This window comes from Anthonomus grandis, chromosome 3 (assembly GCF_022605725.1).
Source record: "Anthonomus grandis grandis chromosome 3, icAntGran1.3, whole genome shotgun sequence".
NCBI lineage: Eukaryota > Metazoa > Arthropoda > Insecta > Coleoptera > Curculionidae > Anthonomus > Anthonomus grandis.
This window is the reverse complement of record NC_065548.1, coordinates 9,592,583-9,617,214: the sequence shown is the minus strand read 5'-3', so window position 1 is coordinate 9,617,214 and position 24,632 is coordinate 9,592,583. Positions and strand designations below refer to the sequence as shown.

General features: G+C 32.8%; 1 protein-coding gene across 1 annotated transcript; it reads left to right on the top strand.

Moving 5' to 3' along the window:
- Positions 1-446: 446 nt before the first annotated feature.
- On the top strand, positions 447-24,632 carry LOC126733727 (tubulin beta chain-like). Its single transcript, XM_050437109.1, has 7 exons — positions 447-627; positions 14,498-14,606; positions 19,042-19,287; positions 22,142-22,469; positions 22,539-22,771; positions 23,833-23,982; positions 24,044-24,632. Exons 1-7 carry the CDS (start codon positions 571-573, stop codon positions 24,283-24,285), a joined length of 1,365 nt encoding a protein of 454 aa, XP_050293066.1. The 5' UTR covers positions 447-570; the 3' UTR covers positions 24,286-24,632.

Sequence of the window (24,632 nt, the reverse complement as noted above, 5' to 3'; positions counted from 1 at the left end):
TTTGATTACATTCAATTAGGACTATAAACGGTTCTGTACCTCCCTTTGGGTAGTGGACGGCGGTTTTCTTTTAGTGATTTCATCTTTTACACTCATATGGTATGAGGTATTCCCTATTGTGTGTTTCTACGCTACGATCATAAAAAATATAGGGATATTTAGTGTGATAGGTTAAAAGCAGAAGCCAAAAATCTAGTGGGAACGATGTGGGTTTGCAAGTTATCAAGCAGTTGGTTGTGTACAAACACGCGCTTATACTACACCGATTGATTTAAGGTCATAAAAAGTCATGAGCAAAAAGAAAAAATAATTCGAAAAGAACATTTTGATATTTTTTCGTATGTTGCAACGTTGCCGTTTTGTCAAAAAATCCCGGTGACGAAGACCTGGTGCGCCACCACCACCGCCAGACCGAAACGCGATATCGAAGTCTCTCTCGCGATTTCCTCAGGAGCTCGAGTTGACGATTAGCCAGACCAGTTCGCCGTCAGTCGCTGGAAGATAAGCAAGTCAAAAAGTTATTTTTTTTGAATTTTTAGTGTAAATTAAATTTTTGACCAAAAACAAAATATGAGGGAAATCGTGCATTTGCAAGCCGGCCAGTGCGGTAATCAGATCGGGGCTAAGGTAAGTTTTTTTTTATTTAGTCCTTATTTTTATTCCTCGTTGACGGTTTTATTTTTACTATAATATTTTACAACATTGCTGAAAATGAGGCTCCATTTTTTAGTTCTCACTGGGGATTTATTTTTAAAAAGTTTTAAAAATCTCAATGCTTAAATACATCTTAGGAGACTATTGTGAAAGATCTTTCACGTCGTAGTCCATATTTTAAGTATTCGTTGGTTTACGGCTCCTTCAAAGGTTTTTGTCTTAGAATCCCTCTTTTTGCTCCCCGTAGCTCAAATAAAGCAAGAAAAAAAGGATATTGATTTTAAAAGTTATAGTGATAGTTAGAGACCCTTTTCCAAGATCCTCTTTGGTCTTTTACAGAGATTCTTTAAAAAATTAATGAAAAAATCATGACGTTATAAAAATATTAAATAACTGAGGTGATTTTTTATAATTTTTTGATACCCAGAATTAATTCTTTAGAAAAAATCAAAATTTTCAGCTCCTTAAATAGCGTAAATTTTGTCCTTTTTTTTGGTTCATTGTTGGTCAATTTAAGGAAGTAACAGTTTTTTTTCAGTAAAATTGTTATTTATTAATTTGTGCCTCTGGCTACAGTCAAATAGGTCCAATTTTTAGATCGTCGCTAATTTATTTCTATTAAAATGAACATACATTTTTAAATCCACTTTTTTTTTCAAAAAAGTCCCACTTTACTCTCTGAACTAAATATTTGCTAATAAAAAATAAATTAATTTTAAATAAAAAACTATGGAAACAAAGACTTATGTGACAGCATATTATGTGGGAATTATAAAGTCTTGAAGAATTAACATTAAAATGCTTTTATTTTCTTATGAACACACGTTTTTAAAACTTAAATTCTAATCCTCCATATACTCAATTTCTTCATCTTCTACTTCATCAGATGAACCAACTCAATACATTTTTTATAATAAAGATCAATCTACATCTTTTATATTTCTCCAATCTAGACCAAAATGTTTCCGTAACAACACATCTACATCTTTTAATTTCGCTGGTTTAACAACGTATTGTTTTAGAATAGGTTCCTAATTTAAATTAGAAAAAGTAGTTTCTTTCTTTATACCAGATTTGTACACACCGACGTCATTTTTATAATTGACTTTTCCCTTTACAAATATTGCAGCTGATCTATTTTTTATTGCATATTCTTTTTGATGGCGGAAATCGGAAATGCCATTGTCCAGGAGACTTTATAATTGTTCTGATAGAATTTTTCCACTGAAAAACTTGACAATCTTCATTATCTTCTAAATTTTTATCTAAATTAAAAACTGTTTCAAACTCGAAAAATATCTCTCGCGATAAAAACGCGATCTACCGTTAAAAATGAATGCCCCACTATAGAATAAGTTACAGGATCTCATTTACCCTAGAAATCGTGTTATACGACCAAAACTCAAGCATACCATCAAAGTCTATCGTGGAGAGATTCCTTGTCGCGCTTATCTTCTATCCATGTATATAATAATATATGAAGTGATTGTCCTTGGATTGTTTGACAATTGAATTTCCTTTACATATTGTAAAATTAAGAAGGTAAAGCTGCATGGAGTAATAAGCTGATTGATTAGAGTCAAATTTTTTTGGCAATCAAAGGTTAATTCTACTGTGTTTTCTTCAGGTCTTTTCCGTATTAGTTTAGCTTTATTATCACTATTATTTTCAGCAGTAATTACATTTTTTAGTCTGATACGTTCTGAGCAGCGTCAGTAGCCACGACTCTTAAACCTTATGTTAACATTTTTTGTCAATATTTCCCAAAAATAGTCATACTTTACCGTGCACTTTTTGTTTTCATCACAGGATATTTTCCATAGTTGCTGGTTTGTTCCTAGTATTCGATGCATTTTTGTTTTATTTCATTTATTTGTTTCATCCATGTTTTCTTACTTATCTTTTTACTTTCTCTATTTTCTTTTGGTGATAAACATAAAGTTTTGCGATATTTACGGAAAATGGAAATGAAATTATAAAAATCGTTAAAAAGGCGTTACTACGAATGGATAAAGTTCCATCTTTAGTTTTGATAAAATATGTCAATGAATTATTTCGAGTTCCTTTTATAGGACGTCATCTTTTTCAAATATTCGGTGATGTATGTTTAAGGATAAAGTTTTCTTGTTCTATTTTGGTATTGTTTTCGTAAAATTTTTGATGAAATCTTCGAATGTGGACAAATTTTCACATACAAAATTACTTTTTTGGTGGCCACACTTTGGGTGGCTAGGTAAAGTTTTATGTCTATACCTAAAAGAAAATAATACCTTTAACAAACATGGAGTTACAAATATGCATTAACTATATTACCTACCAAGTTAATGTTTTGTTTTAGTCCAGTTTAATGGATTTGGTTTTTTTTTCGATCGTGGCCTGGTGTAGCAAGGTTAATGGTATCTTCCATATCATAAAAAGTTTAATTTAAAATAAGTCCTAATTAAAAAAAAAAAAAAATAAATTAATTCCTTTATTGCCATCCTTAATAAAAAGACAAAGCAACGTCAACAAATTTTGACTCGAATTAAAATCTTAAGTTAAAAAGATCTAAAACAATTTTTTTCCAAAATAAATAAACTTATAAAGTAATACGTTAAAATCAACAAATACCCCGTATAACAAAAACTTAAAAATCTGTAATTCATAAAGATACATTTTTATTTATTGAATTCAAAAGAGTAGAACCTTTTTTCAATAAGAAATCGCTTAACACTCTGTTTAAATAAATTACGGCTCTGAATCAATCAGACCCGCCGGTAACATGTGGTATGCCTTTACTGCTCAATAAGTTGGGCTTCTTTCAAAGAAAGCTGACCCGTGTGCAGGTATTCCAAGAGCTTCTCTGTTTCTTGTTATGGTCGTCATGTCTCGTGAGTACCCATCCTGATTTGTTGGAAATAACTGAGGATGCTTCTTAATGAATATCACAAGTGATAAGAAGTATAGTGATGGGGCAGTAAGTACACCGAAACCATCAAAATACTCCTCACATGATGTTCTGGGAGCGAGTCTAAATATGCACCGAATTATTCGTTTTTGCGCCTTAAAAATATTTTGGGCATCCCTTCCACTACCCCAAAACATGATGCCATAATTCAGCACTGACTGAATGTTTGAAAAGTAAAAAATCTTAATGGTTTCTATTGATAGTTGATCCCTGAGTCTACGAATAAGACCACAGAGGCTGCTCAGTTTTGATATTAAATAATTTATGTGTTTTTCGTAATTAATACATCCATCCAAATGTATACCCAAGAATTTAATACTGCTCAAACACTCTATAGACCTTCCATTAAGTTTTACATAGAGTGATGTGTCTTTTTTGAATTTACAGAATATAAGCAGGCCAGTTTTTTCAGTATTTAATTTAAGTTTTTTTTCTTCACGCCATTTTTTCATTTGTTCAGCTGCTTGAGAGCATTTTATTGAGATCACGTTCTGGGTGGAACCGCTTTCCAGCACCGATGAGTCATCAGCGAACTGACTAAATAGATCAGCTTATATTTTTGCATTTAAGTTATTAACATACAAAAGGAATAACACAGGGCCCAAAATAGAACCCTGGGGTACTCCCTGTGTGAGCTTTGCCGGAAGAGAGTATGTCGTTTTCCCCCCATCTATGACACCAACAATTTGCTCTCTGTTGTTTAAATAAGATTTTAAAAGTTGTAAACCCTGACCTCTAATGCCATATTTTTCTAATGTAAGGAAAAGAATTTCATGATCAATAATGTCAAAGGCCCTTGAAAGATCGAAATACAGGCCAGCTACCTGTTCGTTTCTATATCAATTTGATTTGCAATAAATTCTATTATTTTAAGATTGCTAATTCTGTAGATTTTGATTTCCTAAAACCATGCTGACTCGCAGAAAAAACTCTTTTTTGTTCTTAGAACTCAACAAGCCTACCGTAGATCGATCTCTCAAACCTATCTGCCCACGAACCTTGTTGCCGGGATCAGGGTTTAATTTAAAATGCTGAGAGAAAGCCTCCGCAATCCTTTCCGGATCAACTACCAATTCACCCGATTCTAATTTTAGTTTGATTGGTTGCGATTTTTTACTTTTATTTGATTGAGAATTTATGATTGACCAAGCTGTTTTATTCTTATTTTTTGAGTTTGTAATCCTGCTGTTGTTTATTGACTTCTTATAATTAGATAAAAACCTGCGGTAATTCTTTCTTTCACTTTTATAATGCTGATAAGCAACTTCTTCTGATTTAGTTCGTTTTGCCCAAATATACAAATCGGTAATATAATTTTTGAACCCTTTTATGTCAGAATTGACCCATTGCTGTGAATGATTTTTAACGCTTGAAGAATACAGAGGAAATGCTTGATGAAAATAATATTGGAAAGTATGGAAAGTAAATATTGGAATCAACTGTCTTGGCATTCTGAACCCCCTCCCATAATTCATTCTGTAGTAAGTTGATAAAATTTGATGTTTTCAGAAGTAAAAAAACGTCGCTTCGTGTAGGTCACGTTTGGATGGGTACTCACCGTTTTAAATTTAAATAGCTGACCATAATGATCCTATCCTTATTTATATAATATTCTAAATAATTTAAATAAAGCTTCAAATAATACTTGAATGAAAAGTATTGAAAATAAGCACTAATCAAATGGCAAATGGCCGATTAAATGAAGCTAAACAGTATTTTACAAGAATAGTAACGTGCTCTGGAAGAAAACAGTTTTGGTATAATTTATATTTATATTTATACCATTAAAATGTAATAATAGTCTTGAGCAGTTGTAAAACCGTATTTACATGGGATTAAATACATTTTGTATCCATGATTAATTTTTTACCTTATAGCAAACTTTTGTCTGCCTTCTAAAGTAAAAAAAGCCTTATTATTGACCCTTAATGGTCCATAACTATTAGTCTTTAAATTCTCATTTAAGAAGCATTGTCCCATTTTTAATCCTCGTTAAATAAAGAAATATTTCTTTATTTTGAAAAGGTTATTTATTCTTGATGCGCCCCTGGTAAATTTTAAATCCGACCAATTAGACTGCCTAGCGTTGACATTAAGAAGCGTTAAAATGGACATGGGCGTAGCAGTAGAAATAATATTGAAAGTTTAATACGTTTTTAATTATTTGTTCGTATCATTATCAAAGAAAGCCACATTAAATTAATTTTTTGAGGATTACAGGAGATAAGTGGCGTAACCAGTTTAGGTGCAACCGACAAATTTAATCTAAATCCCCCATACGTAGAATATAATTTATTGTATTTATTTTCTAAAAATACTAAATTTGGCCTTAGTATTGAATTTATTGTTATTTAAAAGTATAACTAACCAAACTTCCTTTATTAATAAATATTTCTATGTATGATAATAAATAAAATTATAATTTTTTTTCTCTATTTTGATACAATAATAACTCAGTAACGGGGTTTTCTTATCTTAATTTATTACTCACGATAACCGCATTTATTAGTAATTTTCTTGTTGAACTTATGACGGTATTATTAAATATGCTGTTTGTATTGCCAGCAACTCATTTGTTCTCCGAAATTTATATTTAATCTCTCAGTATTAGTGATAATACGAATCATTTGTTAAAATTTTAAACGAAATAATTTGGTCAAGACAAATATTATATAAGTTGTCATATATTGATGTTTACTACTATCATTTTGACAGCCGATTGATGTTGAACTGTTGAAGTCTTTTGACAGATTAGTCACGTAGTCCCTACAACCACCACAAATGGTGGAATTGGCTTACTCCATTCTATTTAAGAGCGTGATAAACCTTATCACTAAAAAAGATTTAAAAAGTCACGCAAGGTCAAAGGTCAAAATAAATATTATAACCTTTAAATCGTGGTGATTTTCGTGAATAGTGTGTGTCATTGACCACGCAACTGTCCATGAAAACTTATTATTACCGACGTCTGGTTCAGTTTATACGTATATTCTTAATGGTCAATTAAATGGTTTTTTTTTATAGTTGGACATGCAAACTTACCCTCTGCGTTAATAGGGGTAGACATGAAATTTTATGGTCTAGACGAGAGGACTGACCCTCCTCCCACTGGAAAGTCGTAAAATATTTAAAAAATCGATTTTTCTGGAAAGTCCTGCCGTCATTTCCAGGCATTTATATATAGCGTGTTTTCTACACCACCCAGGCAGCGGATAATTTTAGAAATTCATTTTTACACCTTGGATGGTCTAAAATTGTACTTTTTCGTATTTTGTTTATAAAGGGTGTTTTTTTAACGTTCTGCGAAGAAACTTTAAAAACAAACAAAAAAATTTTTTCAGAAATTAGGAAATATAATTTCCTTAACCTTCAGGGGTCATAAACCGTTTTAGAAGTATATATACTTTTATTGTTGATATATTATGTAAGTATAATTTCCTCTAACACATTGGGTGACGTGAATAAAATCAAGTAAGCACTTAAAAGCATTTACTTAAGAAAAGTGTTGCCTTGAAAGTTGAAGCAAATGCTTGTCAATGAGTGAATAAAAGTAAGGCATAACTCCGTATCCGCTGTCCCCCAGCAAACAGATATTTCCTTGAAATATTGCAAGTTTTTTTTGAACAGAACTTTGTCTCCAAATCCTCCTATCGTGCACATTTCCAGGCCATTGCACATCTATACTTGTGATCCTTTCCATTGCGTCACATGTGATCTGAACATTTAATGAAGCAACATTTTTTCTATTTATGTACTCATCGACAAACTGCCCACCAGGTTTTTTTATGATCAATCCATCCATCGCCAGGTTTTTTATGATATGATCAAGTGCGCCAATTACGGTGGGAATTCTGTATTTTTCCATCCAACTTGTCTTAGCTTCATTTAACTGTCGTTCAGTTATTGGAAACATTATCCATTGATCTGCCTTCTCCATAATTTTTTGTGCAACATAATCTACAGTCTTAAACTGTTATTCTATCAACACCAAAATCATTTGCAACACCATTTTGAGAACCAGGGTCACTAATATACCGAAGAAATATTTCCATATATTTTGTTGAAGAAAGTGCACCACCTCTAGTTTCGTTGCTATATGGTAAGAAATAGTTCGTAATGAGCTCAATATTTTCATTTTCAAACCTTAAAAGACGTTTTGCACTATTTGGACTTACATCTCTACGATCACGATATTGTTTAATTTTACGAATATTCATAAATGCTGCCATAATTTACAAACTTTAAATTATAAATCTTATGGTAAGGTAGCATCAAATCAACCTTGCGAAAATAAAAGTATTTACTTAATAAGTTAAGTTTTCATTTGCTGTTATTCACCCCGACCGTAAGTATATACTTAAAATAGTTGCTTTAGGAGTAATAACTCGAGATAGCAAGTGTTTGCTTGGCAAGTAGGACTAAAACTTTTATTAGTCACTTACTGTCAAGAATTTACTTAAAAATTAGAAAGTAAAAGCATTTACTCTCTTTTATTCACCTCACCCATTATCTTCTTAAAAGTAATAAATAGCATCCTTTATCAGCTGACGTTTAAACCATTTGACAGCTGTCAGGAAAATCATCTGATGAGGAAATATAATTGTGATTATTTTATCCTTCTATGATAAACGCATAAATTTCCTTCCGTAACCTCTGAAAGTGTATCTTTAAATATGGTTGAAACACAATAACTCTCCTTATCGTTAAAGCCATGTGGCGGCCACATTTTTTATCTCTTTTTTTTAGAGTGATTATAGGCCCACTTTATCAATTAACGAGTCTTCGCATCTGGTACAAAACACATATTTTATAGTAATATTCTTTTTGTTTATAAATGCACAATAAACCAGTTTCATAGATTCAGCAGACAAAATGGGAGTCATTGAACTAAAAAAAAAACGTAATTCCTAGTGTTCCAAAGCCGATTAAAGCTAATAAAATTACGAGGGTGAATCAAATATGAACCGGACTTTGGTTTTAGTAATTTTATTGGTACAGTAAATAAAAGTTTGAACACATGTTATTTTTCTACATAATCTCCTCTCTTATTTACGCATTTTTCCCACCGGATCGGAAGTTTTTTAATTCCTTCATCAAAGAATGAAGCTGGTCGTGTCAGTAACCAATTGCGCACAAACGTTTCCACACCTTCGTCGTCGTCAAAGTGATAACCTCCCAATTCTTCTTTTAGTGGCCCAAACATGTGGTAGTCACATGGTGACAAATCGGGACTGTAAGGCGGGTGTTCAAATCGTGCCAAAAGCCTTTCACACACGGCAAGACGGTTTGCTTTCTGATCTTCCGTCAAAAGGCGAGGAACCCATCTTGCACACACTTTGCGGTAACCCAAATTTTCTGAAATGATTGATTGAGCACTTCCGTATGATATTTCGACGTGTGCAGCAATTTCCCACAATGTAAGGCGGCGGTCACCTTCAATCAGCTCACGGATCGCACGAATGTTCGCCTCATTGATGCTTGTCCTGGGTCGGCGTGCATGGCTCTCGTTTTCCACTACCTCTCGGCCATCGGAAAATTTTTTGTGCCAGTCGTAGACTTGAGTCCTTGATAAGGTTTCATTACCGAACTGTGCAGTTAGTCGACGCAAAATTTCGGAAGGTTTTACGCCCTCACGCGACAAAAATTTTATAATAACGCGTTGCGCAACAGACGTGTGTACCTCTTGTTCAGACATGATGCTACTAACAGCTCATCTACTCCGGTGCGCCAAACCGACTGACTCCCCTCCTCTTGACATCCCTATCTAGCATATATCAGGACGTCGCGCCACTCGCTTCACCTATGGCGCGCTAAACAGAAAAGTCCGGTTCATATTTGATTCACCCTCGTAGATCACGGGTATAATATCGCTTGCAAAACGCAATTTCGCATTATTGCTCCCAATGTTAAATTAGTATTAAAATTGCAATAATTATCAGGCGTTTTAATTAGACAAATGAGAATTTAAATTGTTTTTCCAGAAGTTCATGTTGGTTACTAGTGGCAATTTTTCTTAATTTTTGATGCCTTGAAACCATTCCAATATTATACGACAAAAAATCGCGTTTTCCCTTCAAGTATTTTTTTATTAGGAACCCTTGCAATCTTGCCGAATCATGGCCTCAATTTATATTCGTTTTAATTTACGTGATTTATAGACGAACGTCGAGTTACAAGAAAAATAGAATGAATTTACCATTTCCTTTTATACGACCCAAATACTTCCGAAATTATACGCAACATCTAAGCCAAACCGAACCGAGATATTCTGTTAAATAAAAAACAGAATTATGTTAATAACAATGTGTAAGACAAGAGAGGACATATAGGAACAACCTCGACCACTTCTGTATCTAACACATTTGAATAAGGAAACTACTTATATTGAAATTACTAATACAATATCAAAACTACACAATGAAAAATGTGCAGATTATATAGTTTAAATGTGCAACTTATAAAATTTGTAAAAAATGAATGCACATTCCTCTCACAAAACTTTTTAATCGGTGCATTCATGCCTCTATAATTCCAAGGGTCCTAAAGAGAGCTCTTATCATGCCTGTGTTAGAAGAGAGACAAACTTCAATTAGAGACAAATTTCATTGCTATATCAATATATTATATCAATAATATTTAAAAGGATCATGTTAGAGCAACTTGTTCAATACTTGAATAAATAAATAAAGTAAGTAAGGAAAAAAAACAATTTTCTGAAAGACCTTGCAGGATGTGGCCAAATATTTTAGATAGAAAAGATGGTTCTCTAATTGTAAGTTACAAATTAGAAGAGCAATGTTCCCACCTCACCATTAATATTGAGCATGAAAACAAACATGTAGGCAATTCCCCTTATGTTATTAATGAAAATGAACTGCCTGAAGACTGTTACTGCCCTAGAAATGATCTGCAGGATATTTTAGATAGTTGGCAGTATCCCTAAACAACTTTTGGATGATTTGGAACTATTGATGAGAGAAAAAGTATGTTTTTTGAAAGGGTTTTTTGGCAATGAGATAATTGAGCTCATCTACAACCTCAAAGCACATGGGCTTTAGAAAATTACAGTTTTAATGCATACTTTTTATAGGTTGCAACAAGTGATGCTTTTGCTAATCCTAATAATGTGCCAAACTTATACAATTTATCAAAATAAGATATTAAGTCTCCAATAAGAGACAAATTATTTTATTTCTTCCAGGCACTCCTGGGCTAAAAATGTCAATATCTTGATTTCTAATGTATGAATTTAAGTATTTTTGCTTAAAAGTGCTAAAAAAACCATTAAAATATCCTAAAAATCAATAATTACAACATTTTAGCCACTAGAAAATAAGATATTAAGTCGCCAATAAGAGACAAATTATTTTATTTCTTTCAGGAATTCCTGTGATAAAAATGTCAAAACCTTGAATTTTAATCTAAGGATTTTAATCATTTTTTCAGGAAATACTTGAAAAGCCGTCAGAGTATTACAAATATCAGTAATTACAAAATTTAAACCATAAGAACTCAAGATATTCACTTGTCAGTAAGATACTAATTATTTTATTTCTTCCAGGCACTCCTCTGACAAAAATGTCAGTATCTTGATTTCTAATGTATGAATTTTAGTATTTTTTTGAAGTGTTAAAAGAGCCACTGAAGTATCCTTAAAATTAATAATTACAACATTTTAGCCCCTAGAAAATAAGATATTAAGTCGTCAATAAGAGACAAATTATTTTATTTCTTCCAGGCACTCCTGGGCTAAAAATGTCAATATCTTGATTTTTAGTATAAGGATTTCAAAAAGCTGACAGAGTATCACAAATATTGATAATTACAAAATTCTAACTACAAGAACTTAAGATATTTACTGGTTAGTAAGGGACAAATTATTTTATTTCTTCCAGGCACTAATATGCTCCAAAGACAATAATATGCTCAATCTCAATAAAGCAGCTGTCTAATTTGACAATTCTAGGTGATAAAACAGTTTCACAAACAAACCCCATTCTGTAGGCATCTGCCACTATGTTATCAAAAACAACAAATTATACAGAAAATGCTATGGAAAATATGTTGACTTCAATACATTTTCAGATAGTATACTGCTTTCTAACATTAGAAAAGCAAAGCTTCCCGACCTGGAATTTCTTATTAACTTCGGGGACTGACCTCTGTATCTTAAGAACTTCAATGAAAAATATCCCATTTTATCTTTGTGTGGAAGCACTGATAGTTTCGACATTTCATTACTCAGGTTTAATTTTTCTTGTTTAATTTATTTTTTTATAAGAAGCAATTTTTAGTTCATTTGGTAACATATTAAAAATAGTTATGCCAAGATGCAATAGTTAGGTATAGACTCAACAGTAGCAGAATACACCATTTTTAGAGTTTGTAACTTCATAAACTTGCGCAACTGACAGAACTTGTAAATTATTTTCCTGATTTTGTTTGATATACTCGTATACTGAACATGCTATTTTAGGTTAGAGTCCAGTATCACTCCAAGGTACTTGTATCCATCAACAGAAATAATTTCAAGTTGGCATTGGCACTGAGCAATATCTCGGCATTCATACTTGTGAACTTTTAACTTTGTGACTTGGAATGAAATAGTTTTTCCAACTGAAAAGTTCAGGAAAACTGACTTTCTGGCATTGAGTGTTAAACAATGCTGATCAAACCAGACTTTTATATGTTTAAGTGTAGTTTCAGCTTTAATTTTTGCTTCAAGCCAAGTCTTGCCTGTTACAATCAGTGCTGTGTCATCAGCAAAACATACTAACTGTTCCTGCTCCTCTTTAATTATTCCAAATAACCCATTTACATAAATAGTACAGGTCAAGCACCGTCCCCTATGGCACACGATATTCGACCGACTTGTATGTGCTCATTAAATTGTTGATTTTAACGCTTTGAGTTCTATTTCCTAGGTAAGACTGAAAAAGTTTCAGTACCATTCCACGTACACCAATTTTCTCTAATTTTTCAAAAAGAATATGGTGTGTCACAGTGTCAAACGCTTTCCCTAGAGCAAGAAAAGCTCCAATACACTTACTCCCCTAAACAAATAGATCAAGGGTTATAATTCAAGAGTGAGGATCAATGTAGTAATAATTATTTTTAAAGCGTTATGTTATATATGCTGTCAATCCAAGGCAATGTAGAATTACCATGGAAATAGAGAGAACCAAAGTTGTTTTGGAGAGGTAGAGATTCCAATCAATATCGTTTAGACCTTATTACGATGGCAAAGGAAAGTGCCTGATCTATTTAATGTTTCTTTGACCAACTTTTTCTTCTATAGGGATAAAGAAGACATTTACGGTCCCAAGACTGATCATGTCTCTTTTTTAAAGTTTTCTAATGTAAGTTTTTTGCATCTGAACCTATTTTCCTCTTATAATGACTTAAATTTCCAGTATAAATACCAGCTAGCTGTTGATGGTACAGTAGCTGCAAGTATTACGAATATTTTTATAATGATCTTGTGCCAAATACTCACTATATTCCAGTTAAGACTTATTCTAAAAGAACAAATTATTCTGTGGCCATCAGTTTGGTTTCAGACTGGGGAGGTGCATACTTATGCGAAGGACTTAGAGCACTTTAATACTAGGAAATAATAAAGATAAATACAAAACTTATGAGAACGTCCGTAATCACAACACTAGGAAAGGTTCAATTTAGTAACACCACCTATAGCAGACCGGAGAGGTGTTAATGAAGGTCTGATTTGCTGGGTGTCAGGCTCTTTAACAACTTACCTTCACTCGTTAAGAAAATTTCGTGTAATTAATTTAAAAATAGAGTAAAATCATTTTTAATTAAAAACCTAGTCTATAGCACCTCAGAGTTTCTTGAACTTAGACTCTTAGGCATGTGGTATTTTTAGGCCCTTAATAAATAATATTCATAAAACTTTTATTTTTGTTTAGAATTTCATAACTATTATTAGTTTTTTAATGTTTGCATCCTTTTTTGTCTTTATGTAATAGTATTTTTGTAGCCTTTTAACTGACCTTTATCTTAGGAACTCCCATACTTCGCCACGAATATCTTACACACCCCATATAAAAAAGACATTCCTTATATCGTATTTATAGCACATACCCAGACTCCTTTTTAGAAATTTGTCTCCGCAGGAACAATTCGAAAATAACCAACAGTCTATTCTAAGAGTCAAAAATAAGAGGAAATAAGCGATCCGCTTTTATTTATGACTCTTTAAAATGTCTCTTAGTAAATGCTTAATTGCTGTTAGCAGCCCCGGATGGGAAATAATTATTTTAGGATCTAACAGTTTTAAATTTATGACCGTGCAAGTTTAAATGTTGATTTCTAGTCAATTATTTATCTGACTTCTGCCATAATATGGCTTTATGGCATTTGAATGTAAAACCGAAAAAGAAACTTCCATTATTCACTTCATTTTCCCATAGGGTCGATTGTATGCACCTAACATTACCCTACATTTCAGATAATGATCGGCATTTGCATTTTCATTTATACGACCGTTTTGTTAACATTTTGATGATACATGGCCTTATTGCCTATGTAAGATGCAAATTTTTACGATATTCGACTTTTCTTTATAAATTTACTTGTAATTGCAATACAATAGCGGTTACTTGTATAAAAACCGCTATAAAATGTGACGCAACGGTTCCAATCAGAGGTTGGTGTTGATATTCATTGATTGTTTAATTAATTTGTTGTTTTTACGATGTAATGGGTTTTTAGAACGTATTTCCGCTGACTTTTAAGGAAACTGTAATTTTTAACCGTGCGGTCGATTTCGTGACAAAGAAGAATTCAAGTTAATTATTAAGTGTTACAGTCTACTTGATTTTTGAATTAGTAATGGATTAACGTCTATCAATAATTTATTTATTTTCGTTACAGTTTTGGGAAGTTATTTCCGAGGAACACGGTATCGACCCCAGCGGCATTTACGTCGGCGACAGCGATTTACAATTAGAAAGGATCAGCGTTTACTATAATGAGGCGACAGGTAATAATTATCTTTCTTTTCGTTTAAGTTTAAAATAATTGTTTTTTTTCGCTTAGTTTTGCTCTGATAATTCCGCTAATTCGCATGCCCCTATGGGGTTATATAGTCGAGTAAATCTTTATTATTACTTATCGTCACGCTGAAATAAATTAGTTTTTTTTATTTATTTTTTTTTATTTTATTTAAGTACAAGGCTCTCCTACAGATAGACTAAGCAATCCAATAACAGGGAAATAAAATATCTTATGAATTTAAATACAAGTAAGCGCTTTGTTAAACATAACATTTTCACCAAACCTAACAAATATGCCAAGCAATATAAACCTAACTAACTTATTTAATAGTATCTCTTATAAACAATAAAGAAGCATATACAGTGACCGCCTAAAGTTCCGCATAAATTCGATAAAAATTAGAGACATGATTTTTTGAGAAAACGCTCGGACCCGTCGATTTTTATTTTAAGTTGCGCATTATTTCACATAAATTTTTGTATACAGGGTGGAACAAAAAAAAAGATATGACGTCATCGGTCATTTTTTTAAATGGAATGCTATATTTTTTATTGTATTTATGAAATATAGGCGAAATTCCAAGCAAGTTTTGTATAACATACCTTATCTAAAAACTCAACTGTTTCCGAAATATTTACATTTAAATAACAAGAAAACAAATAAGTACGTCTATTTACAAATTAAGGTAAAGTAAAATCGAGGATAAAATAATGTTATAAACACTGCCAATTGTTTCTATTTCGATGGTTGCACTTGTAAAGAATCTCCATTTTCGAATGTCACTGTCAGTTCGAAAATTAATAGTTTTTATCAGAATAAATTATGGCTAATTTAACGGAAACCCAACGAATTGAAATTTTGATGATGCTGGGGTACGGGGATCGAGTGCGCATGCAAAAAGAAATAAGTGAACTGTTTAATGCCAAATACTCAAACCATCCTATTTCTCGGTCAACAGTTAGTAGAATAGAGTACAAATTCATTCAACTTCAGGTCATGTTAGGGATTTGCCAAGATCAGGTCGTCCAAAAATTTCTGAAGAAACAAAATTAAACGTTCTGCTTTCCGTCGAAGAAAATCCAAACAATGCCACTTCACAAATTGCAGTTGATAATAATATCGCCGGACTTCAGTAAGACGCATCTTAAAAGCAAATGTGGTATTCATTATCCTTATTCATTATTCCTTATAAAATTAGACTAATACACGAATTAAATGAGGACGATCCTGATCGAAGAAACCAATTTTACGAGCAAATGATAAACATTTGCAATAATAACCGTCAGTTTGTGTTACGAGTTTTGTTTTCGGATGAAGCAACTTTTTGTTTAAACGGTGTCGTAAATCGGCAAAATTGTCGGTACTGGTCAGTGTCAAATCCACACTGGGCAACTGAGGCTCATACACAGTACCGTAAATCTATTAATGTTTGGGCTGGTATCGTGGAAAATAAAGTAATAGCCATACTTTTTCGAAGATAACTTAACAGGACAACGCTATTTGAATTTTTTTCAAGAAGATCTCATCCCTGCTTTGGCTGCCCTATACCCAGACGAACAAGACCAGACAGTGTTCCCAGGAAGATGGATAGAAGGAAGAGGGCCAATAGAGTGGCCGGCCAGGTCACCAGACCTAAATCCCTGCGACTATTTTCTATGCGTGGGTACCTGAGAAGTAAAGTTTATATTGAGAAGCCAAACAACGTAGAAGATTTGAAAAATAGAATTATATATGAAATTAGACGTATATCACCCGAAGTAATTGATAATGTTTTACATGAGTTTGTAAACGTCTCGCTTTCTGCCAACAAGTAAATGGGGTAAATTTGAACACTTGATACATTAATAAGAGTTCTCACAGTTTATAACATTTTATCCTTTATTTTATGTTAATTTGTAAATAGACGTACTTACTTGCTTTCTTGTTGGTTAAATGTAAATATTTCTGAAACAGTTAAGTTTTGAGATAAGGTGTGTTATATATTTCATAAATGCAATAAAAAATATAGCATTCCATCGCCCAATCCATCATCCAAGTATCGCTTAAATCAAGACATACCTACTGGAGAAAAATTTATCATTATTCAAATTAGTTTCTTGAAAATTATTAAAATTACGGGCGCATCTGAACAATGGAGAGTTAGACAAATAGTTTGAAGAATATCTTGTGATGCTAAAGGTCGATCTATTACGCAAACTATAAGGATTAACGTTGATATGTAAATTTTCCAGACAGAGAGGGCAGTCTATTAAATTATTTATTTAATTTGGGATAAGTAACCAACAGCAAGACATATTAATTTTAATTTAATCATATTCATTACATATTAATTTTCTTCAACTGGTGAAAAAAGTACTTTCCGGATAGCCCTTGTAGTAAACAAATAGAACCACGTCCCCAAGGCTAGCAAACGTCACGTGATTGATTAGGCATTAATAAGCAAACGGTCACGTGACAATTTGACGTGGTGGACCAAGATGGCCGCCAAATATGACGTACCGAGGGAAGTTGAATAGTTCTCCATTTTGTGATTTAAATATGATGAAAAAATGGTTAAATTGGAAAAACACATTTTTTAAATTCTTTTACGCATTCTTTACAATTTGAAACCGTTTTTTTGAAAACATGCTATGAATTAGTAAATAAATGGTCAGGTGACATTTTTTTTTCAAAATTTATACTTTTAAATTACATAAAATATCAAACAATTTAAATAATAATTAAAAAAAAAATAATACCTAGTTTTTAACATCTGTTCATGTAATGTAAAATCTAACTATATGCCTTTATTATCTAAAATTGAGTCCACAACCAACCCATCTAACTAAAAAGTGTTCTAGACAAAATCAAAAAATACTACTGGGGACATAGTGAAGCCACTTCCATTTGTGTCAATAAGGTTGTTGTTTTATTATTCTTGTGTGTAAATTACAAAATATGTAATTAAAAGGGGTACAAAGCGATAAAAAATTCTATAAATTTACAATAATAGCCCCCAAAAAGTTCCAAAATTGCCCCAACATATATATTTTTTAATTATAGCAAAATCAAGAGCTAAAAAACCTTGTGCAAGCCGGCAATAATTACGTATTTAACGTATGTAGAAAAACCTTCATAATTTCCAAAGTTTTGTATTTTTTCTAATCATCCTCACTTTTTTATCAATATTTTGACCACACTCAACATTCTATGTAAACATTTTCAAAAAAAAATCGGTTTTTAGACGTCCTTTTAACTTTACCGGACCCAATCTATTTACTTCAGGGACCAATGTGCCTGGAAAAGAACAATATACTACTACAAGATCCAAGGTAAAGACGTTTAAACTGGGATACATTCTTTCTGAATCAAAAACAGGAAACAATTATTCAATTTACAACAAACCTAATGGCTTTTGAAGACATCTTTCCAAGTTTACTGTAACCCTACAAGGAAAGAGTAAATAATTCATTGCAAAACAACAGTGTAAAATCAGCTAAAATTAGCTTATTCCCAAGAAGTATTCTTTACAATGATTTATATATTTTTTTGTCTATGGTCATAATAATTAATTTTTTACCTCTGGTAGGCCAATTTAGCCAATTAAACCGTTAAGTCTCACTTACGTCACCCTCATATTTTTTTTTGTTATGCACCTAATTTGTATTAAAGCCGGCATAATGATAAAAAAAAACAGTGAGTCAGCAGATAAAGGCCCTATTTACCATGCAGAATTAATTAATAATCATGAAACTGTTTAGTTTGTTGGTTTTTGTCGCTTCACTGGGCATATTTTTTAATTAATTATATATTATCTTGCGGCTCCGTTTATCTAGCCTTATCTATACCGATTGGGTATGTAAAGAGAATGGTTCTAACAAAAATAGACTTTTATATGTAAATAAATAAATAAAAGGATTTATTGGCAATTAAAGTAAATTGGTAGTTAATCAGGGATCATTGTACATTTAATGGTATTTGTAAAGATCATCAGATAACTGTACTTTATACTATGCTTCAAGGAATACCCCTATCGATACTATAATTATTTCGACTCGTTTTTCATTTCTAAGAAGGAATTACAGTTGGGATTTTAATACAGGAAGCAGCTTATTTATGATATCCACAATATTTGCATGTTAGTTTAAATTTAGAAACCTTATGAGGTTCCTCATCATTTAATTTGTCACACTATGTTTAATTCCTTTTTTTTCTTGTCTGGTATTAAGTTACTTGTTATATGCCACCATGTTATTTTTGACCCTAAGTTCACTGGACTCCACTGCCGCACGTTCTAAATTTCACACTAGGCTATTTTTGTATGGTATCTTCTTCGTTGAGTAGATTAATTTCTGTCATAGGGTCTTAAGGATTTTGTTGCCTGTAATTTAAATTATACATATAGCAAATATACTAGACTTAATTAAGGTGTATTGCTTTAGTGGCTTCAAGCACAGATGGAGGCAAATATGTGCCCAGAGCTCTCCTTTTGGATCTGGAGCCGGGCACCATGGACGCCGTCCGTTCCGGTAGATATGGAAAACTCTTTCGACCGGACAATTTTGTCTTTGGACAGTCCGGGGCAGGCAACAATTGGGCCAAAGGACACTACACTGAAGGAGCAGAATTGGTGGATGCTGTCCTGGATGTAGTCAGAAAAGAGGCGGAAAATTGTGATTGTTTACAAGGTGAGTAATTTATTTGATTTATCCACGGGTCAAGTGCATTTTAAAAATTTTATAAACTTGAGAATTCAAATTAAATCAAATAGACCTAACCTAAGTACTAACTATAGAGCTGTCGCCTAAATACACTTTTATTTGAAAAACAGTCAAGCTTGTCAGCAAACTGATTCGCAAGTGTATTGAAAGCCATAGTTAGTTCGGTGCATGGATAGGAACGTAAAGATAATGGTTATGTCCTAGACGTCGAGATTAATTAAATAAATAATAATTGCAACTTTATTTAAACATTATAGTTCACTACAAGTAACAACAACCAACTTCCATACTAGCAGTCTCCCAATAAACCATAAACAAAATACCTCATCCCATTGATTCTTCCAAAAATAAATTTCTAAAATTTCTTTTAAATATATACAAACTGTCATTAAACATAGGTTTTTGACTATTATAAAAAAGAACATATAACGATGATGTTGTGACATAAATAAGTCAACTTAAATGTTAAAGAGTAATGGACCAAGATGGGAACCCTGTGTAAGTACGAAGATACAGACCTTGATCTCCATCGAATGAACATTTTTAAGTCGCACCATCAGTGTTCTATTAGTCAGGAGAGACTTCAACCATTAAAAACTGACTAAATATATATAAATAGTCTCCAACCTGCTAATTAAGATTGCATGGTTAACTCGATCAAATGCTTTGGAGAAATCTATATGAAGGGCGTTTACATGGCAACTTTCTTCCAATGATTTCAGCGGGAAATCAGCAAAAGTTCGCAAGTTAAGTTCAGTTGAACGTTGCGGAAGAAATCCATTGATCCATAAAACAGCTTTTTAGACTGGTAGATAGAAAATCATAGACCAGGTTGTTGAACACTTTGGGGATAAACCTTAAAATGCTTGGGTTTATAATTGGGTATTCCGAAACCTGATTTCCAAAATTATGACATATTGAAAATTATAGAAAGTGACCGAGCAAGTATAAAAGCATAGTGTTTGTTAAGAATAGAAGGAGTACCATCAAGACTAGGTCCCTAATTTACGTCCAGAGATAAGAGTTTTTCATAAATTATGGATATAGAGATTCTATGGCAAGACAAGTTTTATCAGGAGGATCATAGACTTTATCCATATATATTCTGTGAAAAGAATTCTGCAAATAGATTAACAATTTTCCCTTCCAAGGAAGCCGTAATTTCATTATAATAAAACACCTCAGGGAACATGCCAGTATCCTTGTTTTCGTGTTTACATATTTCCAAAAACTTTTTACGTTATCTTTAAGTAAAGGATCTGGAACAGTTACATAATTTAGGTAGCACTCTCTTTTCAATGCTTTACAATCAGCTTTAAGCTTAGACATTGGTCATTCTCAATAAACAAGCCACTTATGTAAGTCTTATGCCCTTTTTTTTCTTATTAATAATTGTTCTCTTGAGTTCCCGTTCCTGTGAGAACTAAATGGGAAATTTTATGACACAGTATTTTTTTAAAGGGACGACAGTCAACTGCTATATAAACAATGTCATAAACTAAATTAACCATGTCATCAAGTCGCTTTTTCATTAAAATGCTGTCCCAATTAAACCGAGTCACCAACAGCACCAACATCCATCGAATAAATCTCCCTATAATATCCATTACATTTTAGACCGTCATTATTTAAATGCCTGTTATTTCATCGAATTTTAAAGTAGAGGGTGGATGTTATTGGCCCCTTGGCAACAAGGAAACTTCTGTCAGTGCAAACTTCATTTACAAGAGTTACTATCATTTACAATTGCATTTGCTTGATAAAGGTTATGATATGAACACATAAACAAAAGTAACTGGATAGACTGTACCTGATTAGATGGCTCTAGGTAAATGGGTTGCCCCAGAAGCACAGCTCCCTTTGGACCATTAATTATTTGGGAGACTAAAATCACCCAAAATAAAAAGCTTGCATGTAGGATACTCTTCTAATACTGTCTCAAGACTTTCACTAAATTCAGCGTACTTTTCGAAGGTATTCCTAAAAGGAAGAAGGAGAAATGGCAGGCTAGAAAAGCAGACCACAACATTTTGGCAGATTCATAGTAGGACAATTCAGGTTTTCGCTATTATTTTAGGAACATCATTAATATATTTCAAGAAAACGTCTTTGTCACCATTTTGTTACCTTTGTCTCAAATTAACTTCGACCCGTTGTTCTTATGTCGAATCTAACTCAATAAACAATTTTCTCTGTCCAGTTTTAACTTGTTGCTCAATAGCGTAAGAAACTCTTCTGAAGACGAATTCGTATAATACGCAGAAAACGGTGACCATTTTTATTACGTTTGCCAATTCTCGATGCACGATTATATTAACTGGAACCTCAACCAAAGCAGAGATATGATTCTTAGGTCACCTTGTTTAGTATTCTTAGACAGATTAACCAACATCAAGAAACGGGATCTTTTTTGCCTTTCAGGGACATATTAAAGTCATTTCATAGGACCCTGTTTGTGCTATCGATGACGTTCTCTTCCACTCTGCCACACCTTTGCCAGAAGAACAGTTCTTAGCCTTCCTTAATATTATCAAGTGAGGATAAAAAACTAGTTCCTATGCTCTTAACTTATTCATTCATTTCTCTGACCTGTTTCATCAAATTCCCAAATTCATCGAGATTCTGGCAATTACTAAGTTTAATATCACTTAATTTTAGTGCTCCAAAGCACTAACACGGTAATTCAATTGAAATGTTTCTCTAATTTGAAGAATTAGAAAATCCTTGCATATGTATTTAAATAACAATTATATCTTACATGATAAATTATTGAAAAAAATAAAAAAGTATTAGACTTATTAAGTCTAATTATATGTTCTAGGTTTCCAACTGACTCATTCTCTTGGTGGTGGTACCGGATCCGGTATGGGTACTCTTTTGATTTCAAAAATTCGCGAAGAATATCCAGATAGGATAATGAACACCTATTCAGTAATGCCCAGCCCTAAGGTGTCCAACACCGTGGTAGAGCCCTACAATGCCACATTGTCAGTTCACCAGTTGGTCGAAAACACTGATGAGACCTATTGTATCGATAACGAGGCGCTCTACGATATCTGCTTCAGGACATTGAAGGTGCCCAACCCCAGTTACACCGACTTGAACCATTTGGTGTCTTTGACCATGTCTGGAGTTACCACATGCCTAAGGTAAAAAAAAGTTACAACACAAATAGGTAATCTATTTATATGATCGAAGGTTATTTAACTTTTTAACAGGTTCCCCGGTCAACTGAACGCTGACTTACGTAAACTGGCGGTTAACATGGTGCCATTCCCGCGTTTGCACTTTTTTATGCCCGGATTCGCCCCGTTGACGTCCCGGGGGAGTCAACAGTACAGGGCGTTGACCGTTCCCGAATTGACCCAGCAGATGTTCGACGCCAAAAACATGATGGCGGCATGCGATCCCAGGCATGGAAGGTATCTTACCGTTGCTGCCGTGTTTAGAGGTAAGACAATACTTCCTGGTATAGCGAAAGTCTTTTTTATTTTACCGCATATTCCACCGAAGGTTATGTTAGACCAAAAAATGTCGCCGAATTGCGAATTTAATTTGATCGAACAAGTGGGCTGTATATTATTTTTTTTATAATTTAGATAAGTTGGTGTAATTAGGTTTGATAAGGGCAATCCAAATATTGTATCTCCTGGTCCTTTTTTGGAAACTGAAGTCTTTTACTGTCTCAATTTATATAACCAGTTACAGAACATTTTTTTCAATGTAATTGGGTTCCATAGGTAAAAATGATGAATGTATTTAAAAGACAAAAATTAAAACAAGGGTAGCATGAAAAAGTGGCAAATTGCATGTCTTGTAAAATAGTAGTCTAATGTGTAGAGGGTACAACACTTTGCTGCTCTTTATAGTTTAAAGTTTATTATACTCTTTATTATATATTAGTTAGAACACAAAACAACACTAATAAACATAGTGTAAACAAAATGTATGTAGAGAGTTACTTATTTTATTGGGTATTACGTCACTTATAGCAAGAATCAAGTTAGAAATTACTATCTCACGCTCAAAAATTGAAAATTAGAAGAAAATAGACTTACTATTTTCTTCTTTTGCATTTATCTTTATTTAACATTTTAAATACAATTTCCTTTAGTTTACGTAATTTTGAAATTGGTTCCTTTGCTAAAATTGAGGAAGCATTCCAGTTTATTCTATGGTTACTGTCGAATGCACGCTGTGTAATGGATTTTTGAAAATCATTGTTTTTTATGCAAGATTTATGTTCATTAATTCTTTTTGGTAATTGTCTACAGGTTTCACCTATGTAAAATTTAAGTAAAAGGAATTTTATATATTACATTTTTATTAAATGCATTTTCATTGAAAGGTTTAGTTTTTGTTAATAAATATTGTAAAGTGTTTTGTGATTTAAAAATAGTTCTTATATTCTTATAAGTACATTTATTTCTGTTTTGAATGGACTATAAATAAATAAAATACTACGACAATTATGCACCGTTTAAAATTTAAAAAAAAAACATATTTTTTTAGGCAGAATGTCCATGAAAGAAGTAGACGAACAAATGCTCGCCGTCCAGAACAAGAACAGCAGTTACTTCGTCGAATGGATCCCGAATAACGTTAAAACCGCAGTTTGTGATATTCCCCCGGTGGGATTGAAAATGTCCTCCACATTTATCGGTAATAATATGACAACGAGAAAACTTTCCATCATATTATACCCCGTTATATTGACTTACAGGTAACACGACCGCGATCCAAGAACTGTTCAAACGTATCTCAGAACAATTCGCGGCCATGTTTAGGCGTAAGGCTTTCCTTCACTGGTACACCGGCGAAGGTATGGACGAAATGGAATTCACCGAAGCGGAATCGAACATGAACGACTTGGTATCCGAGTACCAGCAGTACCAAGAGGCCACCGTGGATGACGACTATGAAGCCGAAGAAGAACAAGCAGCGGACGACTTTAATTGCCAATAAAACCCGTTTATTTAATATTTATTTTAGTGCAATTTTTTGCCTATTATTTTAATTTTATGGCAATTTCCAGATTCAGTGCCTTGATCCGTGAATAACTATATAGGATTAAATAAGTTGCGTTTTATGTTATTAGGGCACTTACGCTGAGTGTTACAGACTAGTCTATGCCAAAAATTATTATAATTTTAAGGTTTCATAAAGTTCATTTTTAATTAACTGATTTAGTTATAAGTCAATTTTCGTTTTGTAATTTTGTACTTTTATGCTCTGTTTTAAGATTATTACGGTCTATATTTATATATTGTAGTTTTTTTTTTCAAAAATAAAGACTGAATTTTGCAGTAATA